General features: G+C 44.3%; 1 protein-coding gene across 1 annotated transcript in view; it reads right to left on the reverse strand.

The window, feature by feature from the left end:
* STAT1 (signal transducer and activator of transcription 1) overlaps window positions 1–14836 on the reverse strand; it is a 42627-nt gene extending 27791 nt beyond the window's left edge. Inside the window, exons 1-7 of the mRNA XM_066613386.1 lie at window positions 14764–14836; window positions 8778–8912; window positions 7865–8009; window positions 6284–6382; window positions 4466–4555; window positions 2759–2837; window positions 622–713 (exon numbers count right to left, since the gene is read on the reverse strand). Coding sequence (XP_066469483.1) covers window positions 622–713; window positions 2759–2837; window positions 4466–4555; window positions 6284–6382; window positions 7865–8009; window positions 8778–8911 — 639 coding nt within the window. The 5' untranslated portion in view covers window position 8912; window positions 14764–14836. The remainder of the gene's footprint in view (window positions 1–621; window positions 714–2758; window positions 2838–4465; window positions 4556–6283; window positions 6383–7864; window positions 8010–8777; window positions 8913–14763) is intronic.
* Between the last annotated feature and the right edge of the window lie 276 nt (window positions 14837–15112).

Consider the following 15112-nt stretch of genomic DNA (forward strand, 5'->3'; position numbering starts at 1 on the left):
CCTTTCCATAGCAACCTTTCTAGCAGGAAACAGGTTTGTGTTGCAAAGGCTTCTGGGGTGCGCATGCATACACACTCATGAAGGGTGTTGGCCAGTCCTATTAGGCTCGACCATGGCCCTGCCTGTGTAAAATGTTGTACTGGGCTGGGCTTAACCAGGGCCTCCAAAATACACACAAAGCTGCCTTGAGCACCACACTCAAAGCTGCTATACTGTAGGGCAGATAAACAGTGGCAGACAAGCAAACTTGCAGGAGAACTTGACCACCATTACCCTATTTTATTTATTTTTCACATTTTTATACCACTCTTCCTCCAAAGAGCTCAGGATGATGTGCATGGTTCTTCCCCTCCTTTTGTCCTCACAACAACCCTGTGAGGTAGGTGAGGCTGAGAGATAGTGACTGGCCCTAGGGCTAAGTCTAGCTCTCAAACTACTACAATATCCTGGCTGTAGAAGAACTATAGACTTTTCATATATGAACAATGTACAAGAACTAGGCTTCTCCAAAATGCAAAGTCTGAAAATCACTGTGCTAAACCAATTTAAAAGAAAAGGAATGAACACCCATAGCTGAGACTACTGCATGATGGTTCACCACAAATTACACCAAAGTATCACCTGTCTCATGTGGCCAAGTTGCAAGTACATCGTATGGAGCTTTACTCTTTCCTTTCTATACTCGTCCTGCGTCATGCCATTGGGCTCACAATCTGCAAGACAGAAACCATGCGTAAGCTGCATCCCAAACATTTTCACATTTAAAAGCTATTCTAGAAGAAATCTGCAGAACTTCATTCACCAAGGGGGAAAAAAGTTCACTTCTCCAATAACTGGGAATGCAGGAAAACAGGAAGTTCTGTTCTTACCCAATCAATTTATGTTGCCTTTTAAGGCACAAAATAATGTCAAAACCAGGAAAGTCCCCTTTTTGAATTAAGGAACAAGTTAGACTCCCTGGGTAACGGCATGTCTCAAATACGCCCCCAGATTTATATCAAAGCCCACAGCGCACACTGGAATGTTGAAGAGAACAAAGACCCCAGATGCAACTAGACATAGGATGGCCTTGCTCACCAAGGTTCAGTGGGGGGCAATGACAGGGAGAGATCAGCATGGGGGGTGCTTAACACCTTTGGTTCCTACCACTTCTGCCTGACAAGTTCTCCCCAGAGCCCAATTCAACCCCCACCAGTTTACTTCTGAGCAAAAATGCTTTAAAATGGCAGCAGAGGGGGTAGTCAGTGAGTATCAGTGGATCGTGAAAGGCAACACATCCCCCTCTACTGTACAAGAGTCTCTCCCTTCACATTTGCCTTAAATGAAGTGTGGAATTGGGAAACCAGTGTCCCTTATGCTGCACTGATCCACCCTAAAGCACAATTTGAGAAGGCAACTTCTTAGAGTGCGACTGGAACAGTGGATGGAATTCACTAGCTCAAATCCATGCATGGGGTTGCTATACTATAGCAATTTTCACCTAGAATGCATGGCACATTGGTGTGTCGTGAACGGTCTGCAAGTGTGCCACAGAAGTTTGGGGAAAGGTAATTTATTAGTAACACCATTGGGGGGATGTGAGCCCCACACCAGCAGGATGCTGTGCCTTGACAATTTTAGCAACTTGTCAGCGTACTCTGAGATGAAAAAGGTTGGAAAATCATTGCTGTACTATATAGGGTGGGTCAGATTCTGCTTTAAAGGAGAGCAGAAGTTCAAGAGCCAATTGAATCTGTGCTTACTTCACTTTGATATGCAGAATTTTGTTGTGAATAAATGAGTACTTAGGATGGCAGTATCTTTGTCTTGGATGGGCAGGAAAGCAAATGCACTACAACGGCTGCCTTTCCAATGTCACTTCACAAAAGTGTACATTGGGTGTAAAACTAATATAAGAAGCAGCTCTCCAGTGGCATTCGGGGGGGGGGCAAAATGCTAAGTTTTGTCAGGCACCCCTCTTCCTTTGACTTCAGAGCAAGGGACAGTTGCAAAAGCAAGAGCTTTTGTTTCTGGTTCAGAACAATCTCCACTGTAAGGCACAAAGTGTTGGTCCTGTCAACATACCTATTAAGTTTTGTTTTTAAAAGTAATTTATACATTGCACCTCACTGACTGCATAGAGGGGATGGGCTGTGGAAAGTGCCTTTGACTGCAAAGGGCAAAACTGCTCTGTTCCTAGTCTTGACAGCCAAATTCTAAGCTGTACTGGTGCAGGAGGACTGCATGGGCTCCATTATATCCAACACAGCAGGCTGGAGGTCTCCTCAGGGTGAGTGGATTTTTTGACCTTACTCCAAGTAAAGAGACCTCCACCAATCCTGCCCCTTCCTGGGCCTGATCCACCCCCCCATTCCTCCCTACCCCAAAACACCCCCTCCCTGCTGAGCACAACTTTACCTGCACTGTCTGGTGGAATGCTTGGATGCAGTGTCGGTGGGGTAGTGCAAGCCTCTATGCCAGCACCGCTTACTCCCTGGGTGTTGTGGCATGCCTCATGGCATGTCTGTGACACCTTCCACTGGCGCAGGGACTGCTGCGCTGGTGGATCATCCAGTTAGGATTGCACTCTGAGATGGGGCAGGCATGAAAGGATGGAAAGTCATCCATCCATGGAAAGTCAAGCTTCAGGGACCACAACAAGATCTGAGCATTCCCAACATGCTTAAAATCTTGCATGGCCTCAACTTTACATGAATCTTGGACCTCACAATTTCTGACAAGTATTAAACTAGAATCACCAAAAAACTAAACCACTTACCTCGAACCTGTAAGGTTTTATTTTTGAAGTCATATTCATCTTGTATATCCTCCAGATTTTTGACATTTTGTTCTATTTCCTACAAAAGGAACAACCTCATTGGGACACAAAAGTTTGCTTTCTGGGTTAAAAAAAAAAACCAATCTCTATAGATATATAGATAGTTCCTTTTTAAAGAACAATTAGAGTTTCTGAATATATCAACAGTCACATGCTCGTGGAGGAACCAATTTATATTATATATAGTATCTGAACTTTCAAAAGGCATTTGACACAGTCCTTCACCAAAGGCTCCTGAGAAAACTTCACAGTTAGGGAATAAGAAGGTAGGTTCTCTTATGAATTAGGAACTGGTGAGTGGGTGTAAATGGGAAATTTTAAAAACGGAGAGGAATGAAAAGTGGTGTGCCCCAGGGATCAGTCTTGAGACTGGCACTTTTCAACTTGTTCATAAATTACTTGGAGGTGGGGATAAGCAGCAAGTGGCCAAGTTTGCAGATGACACCTTTCTGGGTGGCGAAATCTAGAATGAATTGCAAAGAGCTCCAGAAGAATCTCTCCAAACTACATCAAGAGGGGTGGCCATGTCAATCCTGTTGCAGCAAAGACACTTATAGCATATTAAAGATTAACCAGTTTATTTCAGCATACTTTTGTAAACTGCACTCCAGGAAAGTTTCTGCCAAAATAAATTGGTTAGGTGTGGTTTTTCTTTAAGAAATTAGAAATTTTGGGATACTCCATATTCTAAGACACTAATTCTATGTAAGTTTAGCATTAACCATGTTTATTTTAAACCTTGGTTAAACAGCCCAGAGGCACAGTGAAACTATGTTTTAGGTTGCAGATCCAAGATGGGACATGAAACAGGGCAAACTGTTATAAGGTAATGGTTTCTACATACTTGGGGAAACTACAAAAATAGTTCTGTTTTCTAAATTTACAATTGTGAATCGAAAAACCAAAACCTGGCTCTTTGAACTTTCAGGACCTGTATGATTTTTAGGCTCATACTTAACCATGACAATGCAAAGAAGAGTTTCCAAACAACTATTTCACATCCTGAAGACACACTGTGGTAAAACACTACCTCAGCAAAGGGTCAGTGTTTAAATATCAGACCCCACGTGCTGGTGTTTGCTCCTGCCAGGTGGCCAGATCACAAGCAGGACTACATGCAATTTTGACAAGAGAATTGGTGGGCCACCACGATTCATTGATGGTCTAGCCTTGTGCAAGTATAGCAGAAAGGTGGTGGTGTTTTGCTCTTTTATCTCAGTTTACTCTCCAGAAGGAAATAAAGTACAGGTTGGGCATGCCTTATCTGGAATTCCGAGATACGGAGTATTCTGAAATAGGGAACTTTGAGCAACAACATGACTTTTTACTTTTTTGCCTAAAGAAATAAAATCAAACTGAATTTCATGCACAAACCTTGTTTCATACACAAAATTATTTAAAATAGTGTATAAAATTACTTTTAGGCTATGTGCATAAGGGGTATATGAAACAAATGAGTTTTGTGTTTAGACTTGGGCTCTATCCCCAAGGTCTTTCATTATAGATGTGCAAGTATTCCCAAATACGGAAAAATCTGACATCCAAAATGCTTTTAGGCCCAAGCACTTTGAATAAGAGATGCCCAACCTGTACCTTTTTGAAATAAAATGTGAACAAAAAACTCAAACTAGGGGGACTTTTACTTACTAGGACACTGTCCTTCACATTTTTGACTTTCTCATCCAACTTCTTTTGCCTACCCAGTAGTACAGCATTCTGCATATTCCCCACCTCCATCTGAAATTCAAAAGGAGAGGAAAAAAATAATGCACATCAGGCTACAACAGCCTAATGGGAAGAAACTCAACACCAGCTTCTCCACCTATATAGGAAGACATAATTGAGCAATTCACCAAAGAAATCTGACCATTTAAAAAAATATATAGGCAAAGAAGATGCAGGGCCCAGCACACAAGAAAAAAGCTAGCTCTATCACATCTTCTTCAAGGTTTGCACATTTCACCACTCCAGCAAACATGTTCCATCTGCAACTTGAATATGCACTCTCATTTTAATTATTGTGCCTCTAACTAGTTACCTAGAAATTAGGTGCCACTGAGTGCAAACTGACTTACTTTTGAGTCAGTGACATATTGTAGAGAACCAGATTCCTTCATGAACTGCTTACTCTCATATGAATCCACCTAAAGAGTTAAGACCAATGCCACAGGCCCTGCTATCAATTCCTTCATTATGTAAGATCCGCTGGGCATAAGAAATCAGCCTCAGTGGTAGCCCCAAAAGTTGGTAATGCCCTCCTGATGACAATCTACTGGGCTATGGTGGCGGACTCAGGGGAGGCAGGGGTTGCAGATGCCCCAGACAACAGGAATTTAGGCACCTGGGGCAGCACCACAAACTGCCTCCCACCCCCCGCCAGCCACCAGCTTTTTAAGTGGTAAGGAACAGCTCCAACGGTGGCTCCAGGAGCACAGCCACGGAATGTTTCCATGCCAATCGGAGGGCCACCTTCCTCTCCTCCCCTTTCTTTAAAGGGGAGGAGCCTGCCTGGAAGTGGTGCACATCTCCTATTTCAGAGGAGGGATGTGCCACTTCAGTCACTGAAGGAGCTGTCTGCACCACTACTAGCAGCAAAGAGGGCTCCGTCAGAGCTATTTTGTGCCACTGGAAGGTGGCACCACTTGGGTGCCTTCCAATGGTGCAAAAAAGCTCTGAAGGAGTCTTCCAAGCCTGGACTGCCTCCTCCCTTTTTTTGCAAAGGGTGAACAAAGGAGGCAGTGCGCCAGAGCTCACCACAATTACTTCCAGGTCAAGGGTGGCAGATGGGATAGTGGCCCCTGGTGCAATAACTACCAGGACCACCACTGCTGGGCTCCCTCTCTACCTGTTTGTGGACATCTACTGAAGACATTCTTACAACAGAGGCTCTTGGCCTTCTATCAGCTGATTTTAGGGTTTAATGACTGTTACCTTTAAATATCACAGGCTTCATCAGTGCTGGAAAGTTGGATAGGACTGGGCCCTTACATACCTCCCTCTGCTCCATTTTATTCTTGAAACAGCCCTGTGAGGTAGGTTAACGGCCATGCAGCAAAGTGAGGTGAAAGAATCCCAAGGTCAAACAGTAAGCTAGCACAGCAGGGTGACAGGGTAGAACTCTAGCGTTGCTTTCTACCTGCAGAGAGACTCATTCATAGGGTACGAAGTGATACTATCCATTCTATCACTTCAGGATTCTGCTGCCTCTTTCTATTGCATCTACAGACCAGACCTGGGCCTGTTGTGAATGGCTGCTCTTGCAGGAGAAAAAGCCATGTCTTTTATGTGAACATTTCAGGCTTAGTTAAACTCCTTCCCTTACCACTTTCCTCATTTCAAGAACAGAGTCACCTGAGCCTTCGCTTCTATCTGACAGGTTTGGGGCAGCGAAGGATCTTGTGGAATGGCACAAGGCACCTCACTCCACCATGTCTCTGCCCACCCCAAGGCAATGAAGAAAGTTACCTGATCTACTGACTCTGCAGATTCAAGGATTTTCCTTTCTTCAAGCAGACACTTGGAGATCATCACGGCCATGTACATGGGATCTTCCTCAAAAGTATTCTGGATTACAGCACAAAGAACCATTAATGGGAAGAGATTCTCAGCTCCCATCATAGAGGACAAATCAATAGTTACTAGTCAAGTTGGCAGGATTTTGGCAGACTAAGCTGCCTCCGAATTCTAATCCTTGGGAAGAAACAGTGATTGCCTCCATGCCCTGCACCTAGATTTCCAGATGCTTTTGGCTGGCCATTAGATGCTGGGCTAGGTTTGAGCCAGTAGGACTCTTAGGTTCTTAACTAAGTCAAAGAGAGAGACACATTCACGGCTCAACTACTTTATCTTAAAATTGGTAAATGGCCACACACACTTGCATTTATAGTTTTTAACATTTCTGCACCACATGCTTGACTTACTTTTGGTTCTAGGTAGCCTTACCTCTTACCACAGCAGTAGCAAGGTAACCGACCAATCCTAACTAAAAAAAAAACCTCCTACGATGTAGCTGTGCCAAAGGGGAGTGCACTGCATCCTGTGGGGAAGCAGTCATGGAGGGCTTTTCCAGTTAAGGGAACATTCATTCCCTTACCTGGGGTAAGTCTGTTACCCCAATGGGTCACCTTGGATCTGTGATCGCTACTTTGCTAGTGCAGGTCTGAGGTAAGGGAGAAATGGGATGAGGATACCAACACAAGTAGCTGGTGCTGGTATCCATCCATTTCTGTCCCCTCCCCTCTTGGACACCCCAATGTTGCCATCCCCCACCCATTCTGCTCACTCTCTGCCCCCCCCCTGCCAGCTTACCTGCCCTGCTGAAGGTAGCCTGCTGTGGAAGCAGACCTCTGGTGCTGCCACTGTTTGCAGAAGCTTGCCCAAAATGGCACCCAGCAATGCACTCTGTGTGTCCCCAGGAGCCATTTTACAACATTAGAACAGTGTTCCATTGTCATAAAGGGTTGCATCGCCCTAGTTAAGATCAGGCAGTAAAAATCAGATGATACATGATGCTGCAGGGTGGGAACCAGCACACTTTTTTTGCAGTTCTCAAGGCTGAGAAATCAGGAATGTTGTTATGTCTATACTTGAGAAATGTTATGTCTACTCTATCCGCAGCTCATATCAGCTCGTGGCACCCCAAGTTGCATGAACAGTTCAACCCAGATTGTTAAGTCAGTAACAGCCAAGCAAGCAAAACATAAACCTGTCAACAGTAGCCATTGGTCGGATACGTGTCAAGCTATTCACAAGACCATAATACACACAGATGTGTATCATGAAGTGACTGCAAACATTCATTTTGAAATGTGTGTGTGGGGGGACGACGACGACGACAGGGTGGTAGACTACCTAAGCAAAGTGTAAATGCAAAACTGAACTGGGCCACGCACATTTTTACATTAGGGAGTGCACAGCAGTTGCAGCCTTTTAATAATTTGACGTACCATCCAATGTTCATGTGCCAATCAGATTTCAACAAGGTAGGCAAAAGAACTTCTAGTATCATTAATGATCAATTAACACAGCAACAAACCACAGATGTACCTGTAAGTTACGTTTACTCTTCCGAATGTTGTGCTGCAGTAAAAAGTTGTTTTCTTGAGTAAAGCGGCTGTACTGATCATCTAGCTGAGACAGAAGGTTCTGGAAGAGCAAGGTGGCTAACGATACATCACCGGCAGCATGATCCCTAAAACACAAAGCACGTGAAGCTTTATTTTCTCTTTCGGTAATTTACTTTCATTATTATCCTTGCTTCATAGAGCAATCTTGCAAAGGCTGTAGATGTTCCTCTTGCCTGCGGCAAACAACTTCTGCTTAAAATAGCAGCTATAATCCCAAGGAATCCATTAACCTAATGGTTCCCAAACATTTTCAGCCAGTCCCCTGACCTACTGGACCACTGGCCACAGCTCCCTATTGGGGTTACAATCTTATAGATTGTAAAGAGGTATGGGTTTTTGGTTAGGATTGCACGGCTCCCCTGGCTGGTTTCTGCAGTTTGGGAACTACTGCATTAACCCCTCACCTGCTGCACTATGCTTGTGAGTAGGCCACAGCTGGTAGGCCCATTTGCTGCATCCTTTCTGTGTCCTGATTTGGAAGGTGACAATGGCTGATGTTCAAGTTGAACATGTATTTCTTTGCTGATACAGTGAGACCTACAATGGTTTAAATCAAGTATTTTGTCGTCACTGGATTGCAACTCAGGGACTCGCAACACAATGTGTAAAGTTTTACTTAGCTCCAAATCCTAACCAATTTTCCAGCACTGACATAGCTGTGCCAATGGGGCATGTGCTGCATCCTGCAGTTGGGTGGCCATTGTGGAGGCTTCCTCAAGGTAAGGGAATGCTTGTTTCCTTACTTCAGAGCTACATTGCCCTTACCTTGGTGCTGAAAAGCTGGTTAGGATTGTGCCCTTAATCTCCCAAGAATGGACAAGCTAGTGTCTCACCAGTCTTGGCTTTCCAGCCAATGTGCCAGGTACTGTCGGATTTCCATGGGAAAGTTGTCATCGTACAGCTGATGCACTTGTTCCAAGAACTTGGCATCTAGTTGCTGCAGTTTATACCACTGGGTCTGACTCATCCTGTGAAACCAGAACACAAATAGTTGTTAATCATCAAAGTGCAAACCCTCCAGTGTCTAATCATTGGGACAGGCAGAGGTCTCTCCTGATGTCCCAGTAGCTCCAGCAACCTTAAAATCACTTCTTAGCAGTCTGCCCACCTCTGTCTCAACCATTTTTCACACCCAAGGCCACATTCACCAAATCTAACTTTTCCTGACATTTCGCCCTTAGTTATGTAGGACATTGTCAAAGGACTAAAAATAACACCTAAAAATGCTGAAAACCACTAGGAGTTAAGATGTTGAGGCTCGACTAGGTGCAGACAGAAAGACCAAAACATATTTTAGAGATTTATATCCCACCTTTCTATTCAATTAAGAACACTCAAAGCAACTCACAATTAAGAACCAATTAAAAACAAAATATACATATATAAAAGACATTAAAAACACCACAATAAAAACTTGGATCCCAAATTAAAATCCATTTAAAAAGTGCCATGCCCCCTGGTGTCAGCATAAAAGGTTTCCCTAAATAAAAAGGTCTTAAGCCCATGCTGAAAGGACTCTAAAGAGGGAGCTGTTCTCAATTCCAGGGGGAGGGAGTTCCACAAATGGGGAGCCACCACCGAGAAGGCCCTCTTTTTTGTTGCCATCCCCCTCACCTCCGCTAGTGGCGGCACAGTCGGAAAGGCCCCCTCTGATGACTTGAGAGGACAGATTGGATTGTATGGAAAGAGGCGATCCCTCAAATAACCTGGACCCAAGCCATATAGGGCTTTAAAAGTCAAAACTAGCACTTTGAATTCAGCCCGGAAACAAACTGGCAGCCAGTGTAGCCGCTGAAGCAGTAGCCCAACTGAGTCGAACCAACGAGCCCCAGCACCCACATGGGCTGCCGCATTCTGCACTAGTTGCAGTTGCCGGACTGTCTTCAGAGGCAGCCCCACGTAGAGCGCATTGCAGTAATCTAATCTGGATTTCACTAGGGCATGGGTCACCGTGGCCAGGTCTTTCCAGTCAGGAGTCCACTAGGATCTCAGACCTGGACAATTCAGCTGCAATCTAGCTTCTGCAACAACCCACTCCCATCTGTTGCGCAGAGACAGAAGAAAGGTACTTAGAGGCTTTCCTGGCCCAAGGAGTCCCTGCAAATCAGCTCCCTGATTGCTGTTGTCCTGCCCAAGCACAAATCAACCACCTGTTATATCTACTTGTTGTTCAATAACTTCCATCTGAAAGGCATCTACTTTTCTTCCTTGTTCTCTACTGAACTTTAAAATTCTAGTGTTCCTACGTATAGGGTTTCAAGCATGGCTGAGGCTCAGGATCTCATCTTTCCTATTCAAGTTATGTCCATATTCATGTTCTTTTGAATCTCTATGGCCTGTGTTTGGAAATGATGTTCTCTAACCAATATCCATGTCTGGGCAAAAGTAATCTGATGTCCAGTACTTAGGGCATGCTCAGCAACAGCTGACTTGCCAGACTGCCCCAACCGACAGTATCTCCGATGTTCCTTGAGTCTGGTGTTAATGGACCTTTTGGTGGTACTGATATATACTTTGTGACATTTGCATGGAATTCTGATGCCTGGTGTATGCCAGGGGTGTTTTGGATCCTTCCCAGATCACTAAAAACCGATGGACCTTCAGTTGGCTTGAAGACCAGTCCGATATCTGCCCACCCTAGAATTTTACTAATACGTTGGTTACTCCTTGGGTATAGGAAAAAGACCCTCATCCTCTGACCAGTCTGTTCTTCTCCCTGGGGTACTGTTCTTCTTTTGGGAACCAAGGCCCTATTGATTACCCTCTGAGGGTACCCATTTTGTTGTAAAGCCATCATAACATATTCCTGTTCTTTTTGGAGATACTGAGGTTCAGAGATCCTCTCAGCCCTTTTCAACAATGTATTCACCAGACCCTTTTGCTTGGGGTGATGATCTGAGGTGAACTGCAGATAACAGTCTAAAGACCTTCCATTTCCATAGTAAACTGGATAGACTGATGAATACAATTGAGATGATCCATAAAGGAATATAACTCTACCTCCCCTCATTCCATAGAACAAAAATCTCAACATAATGAACCCAAACCAGCGGTTCATGGACGACTGCACTCAGTACCTTATTTTCAAAGTCCTCTATATACAAATTGGCAACCACAGGGCTCAGAGGACTGCCCATTGCTACCCCACTGGTCTGCACAGAAATCTCCTGTTTCCACAGAAAATATGTGAAGGTCAGGCAATGCTAGAACATATCTGGTGAAAATAGGTTGGCAATTATCTCAATGCCATCAACCGGCATCTCAGTGAACAATGACTGAACGTCAAAGCTGACCAACCTAGACCAGGTTCCCATTTGTATTGTCTTAGTTTTTCCCACCTTGCGGATCTTGCAATCCTTATATTCTAGGAGGAAGTGCTTCAGAACAGCATGGTTTTTATTTATAGAGGGTTCTAGGCACGATTTCTTAATCAGGTCATTGGTTCTACGAACCACTTTCAATGTGGGATCTCTAGGAATGATATTGTAGGTGTCTGGATCCAAGAGATAATCTTTTGCTGGTAATCAACCATATTCAAAATCATGGTTGCATTACCGTTGTCTGCTGGCAAAATTATAGATTCGACTTGATTTTTTCAATGCTATCCTCTCAACCCTTGTGATGTTACTCTTGGGGGCATGGGCTTTCCTCAGTACCCTGGCTACGTCACCCCTGATTACCTCCACCTCATCAACTGGTAAATTCTGAATTACTCCTTCCACACTGGCCACAATTTCCTCAAAAGGTACAGAACCTAGGGGTAATAGCAAAATTACCCTCTATACATCACTGGTTCTCAGTTAATTGGTGTTCTGATAGATTGATAACTACCTGCTTTTGATTTTCCTTGAGTCTTTACATTCCCTCCTTCTACATTCCCATATATTCTCAAGTGCCTTCATCAAATTTCTGAGGTTACTCTTTCCTACTCTATCTACTCAGACTATTCCTGGTCCTGGCACTTGCTCTTTAGCAAGATAAGCGGGTGAGTCCTCACAGAGCACCAAATGTTCCCAACACTGAACCTAGCAAAACACACAAAGGCACAAAGGCACTTTGTATGAACACGGTATGCATTTTATAGCATGCCATTCCTGCTTTGTATGGTGACAATGGCTGATGCGCGCAAGTGAAACATCTGATTCATGGATTCGTTTATTCGCTGATACAATGGAGACCTAAATTGTTAAGTAGGTTTCATTTGGGGGATAGGATGTGGGGGCAGGTCACCTGAGACCGTAAATTTTCTGTTCCTGGAAATTACAAGAGCATTGCGATCCACTGAGCAGCTCAAAGTTGGGTCCTTTGTTTACTGGTCACTTGCAAAAGAAGATGCTCAAACAGTAACCCAATACAGTAAACTTGGCCACTGCCTTCAAATGACTCAACAATTCCTTCAGGATGCTGAAGCATCAAGAGAAGGCTCTTGGAATGGGAAAACAGCTAGAGAAAAAAAACAGGGCTTCTCACCACAGAACATATTTTGTAAGATGATGTGTATTACATGCCTGTCCTGAAACTTTTCATCTGAGTATTTATTTTAAAACATATCCCACCTTTTGAAACTCTGACAAGAAAGCACAAGGTAGCCTACTTGAGTAAAACTAAATATCAGAACAAACAAACAAAAACAAAGGTATCTCCTCAACCATTCAGAACCAAATGAAGCCAATTAAGCAAGAAAACAGCCAATGAACATTTCTATAGAACACAAAAATTTTAACACCTCTGAAAAGCCAGCAGAGAAGATATTCTGATTTCAGTTGGGGCAAGTTCCATATGCCAGGGGACACAGCAGAAAAGGCCCTGTCAAAAGTCACCACCAACCACTTATTTAATTTTGATAACCATGCTGCATGTGCTATCTGTGATGACCTCATGGGACAGGTAGACTCATCTGGGGAGATATGCTTAAGGAAAATCTACAAGTGTTTCTTCTCAGCAGTATTGTATTAATTCAAAGGTAAGGGACACAAACCAGTTGAAGTTAAAGATTTTCACATGCCACTAATTTTAATAAACATGTAAGTGCCAGAGGCAGCCAGGGGGACAAATGACCTAGGTGCTACGTGGGGGGAGGGAACACACATGCATGATTCCACTCAGTCACCTTCTGGTGACTCAGTCACCTTCTGGTTCTCTCAGAAGGGTAGGGGTTTTGCTGGCTTTGCACACCCCATGCACCCATGCTCCTAAGCCTTCACAGAAACCAGAATGGGACATGTGAAGCTAGCAGCACCTTGCCCTCAGGGAAGAACCAGAGGTGATCTCCCTAAGGGCAGGGCACTGCTGGCTTTGCATGCCCCAGTCTGGCTTCTATGAAGGCTCCCAGCCTCCACAGAAGCTGGAACAGAATGCACTGCTAGCTTTACATGCCCCATTCTTTGGGGAGAACCCTGGCATCATAATGTCACTAGCCCAGGTGCCAAGGCAAAACTTTATGCTTCTGATAAGCACATAACTGTAGCTCATTGAAATCAGCAGGGCTTCCCTTAGACCAAATTGTGCTCAACAAGTTTCTGAACTGGTCCAGGGCAAACTGGTCTGGACCAGAAGGAGTTTTCAAAGCCATTTCCTTCTGCTTCTGAGCTACAGCTAAAAGTCTGCACCTAATAAAAGTGGTATTCAAAAGCTTGCAACTCGCTCACTAGATTCTAATGCAACCAAATAAATAGCTGTGCAGCCCAATGTCCTTTTTTTTTTTACTTAGAAAATCAGCCCCATTCAACTTACTTCCAGGAGACCAAAGCCCTGTTTACTGTATCTATCTTTGTATTACCAGAGATGATGCACACAAAGACAGAAAGTCCAAACAAAAATAACAGGCAGCAGAGACTGCAATCCTATCCACACTAACCTGGGAACAAGCCCCATTGACTATAATGGGCCCTACTTCTGAGTTGACACTCCTAGGATCAAGCTCTTACTCTGCCCTAGCCAAGAAACCCAGAGTCCAATCCGATCCAATTTTCCAGCAGCAGTGCAGACACAATGCAACCCCAAGGCAAGGGAACAAATGTTACCATACCTTAAGGAGGCTTCTGGAACTGCCTCCCCACCACAGGATGCAGCGCACACCCCATTGGCACAGCTGCACCAGTACTGGAAAACTAGATAGGATTGAGCCCCCATTAGCTGACCAGATCAGGACTAGAGGACCCTAAACCTCAGCCCCTCATGTTCTCTCCCCTACTCATTCATTTTCAGATGCAATTCCTATGCTTATTATAATGATTAATGCAGTGGTTCTCACACATTTAGCATCAGGACCTGCTTTTTAGAATGAGAATCTTTCAGGACCCACCAGAAGTGATGTCATGACCAGAAGTGACACTATCAAGCAGGAAAATTTCTACCCACACTTACCCAGGAGTAAGTCCCATTTACTGTCATTAAAAGCATATGCATAGTAGCTTGTTAAAAGTTCAGTTCCCCAAATGCAGTCACATAACCTGGTACCATCAAGGCTAATATATTAAAAATAAAATATTGAAGCAAATGGGGACCCACCTGAAATTGGCTCATGACCCAGCTAGTGGGTCCCCAACCCACCATTTGAGAAACACTGGATTAATGTATATATTATATGCATTACTATATTGGTGCATATTATGTTGATGTGCTTTCTGGTTACTCCCTTTCTTGCCCATTTTGACCCTAAACCCAGCAAAGGTAGACAAATGCAATACCAGGCAATGGAGGCGTTCAAGTGCCCTTTGCTCAGCTTTGCCCAAATGGTCCAGGAGGAAACCCAGAGTATCTTGGTAGAGACATGGAACTCGCCCCTTGAACACTGCATCGAGAGTACATGATACCTACCTCTGCGTTCTGATGCCCGGTCCAGCCCGCGTCACTCACCCCTTGCCTGTTTCAACGTTCCACGACTCTGCAAAAGCGAAAGTTATTCTGACAAGGAAATAGGAATAGAGTCAGGCAGGCATCCAATCAGCGAGACGCATTGAAAAACGTCACAATAGAGCAACCAATGGACCGAATGCATGCCCTGTGCGAAACAAGGCTGTTACCAGCAGCCGCCTATCCTCCCTCCTCCTGGTGTTTCTTCACCCGCTTCCTCTCTTTGCGGGCTTCTGGCCAAGTTGCGAAAGCTGCCTGAGTCCCTTATTGGAGCCCGTGCCTTGCAAGCTTCTTTCTCTGACTGGTGCTGATG

This window comes from Tiliqua scincoides, chromosome 1 (assembly GCF_035046505.1).
Source record: "Tiliqua scincoides isolate rTilSci1 chromosome 1, rTilSci1.hap2, whole genome shotgun sequence".
Lineage (NCBI taxonomy): Eukaryota > Metazoa > Chordata > Lepidosauria > Squamata > Scincidae > Tiliqua > Tiliqua scincoides.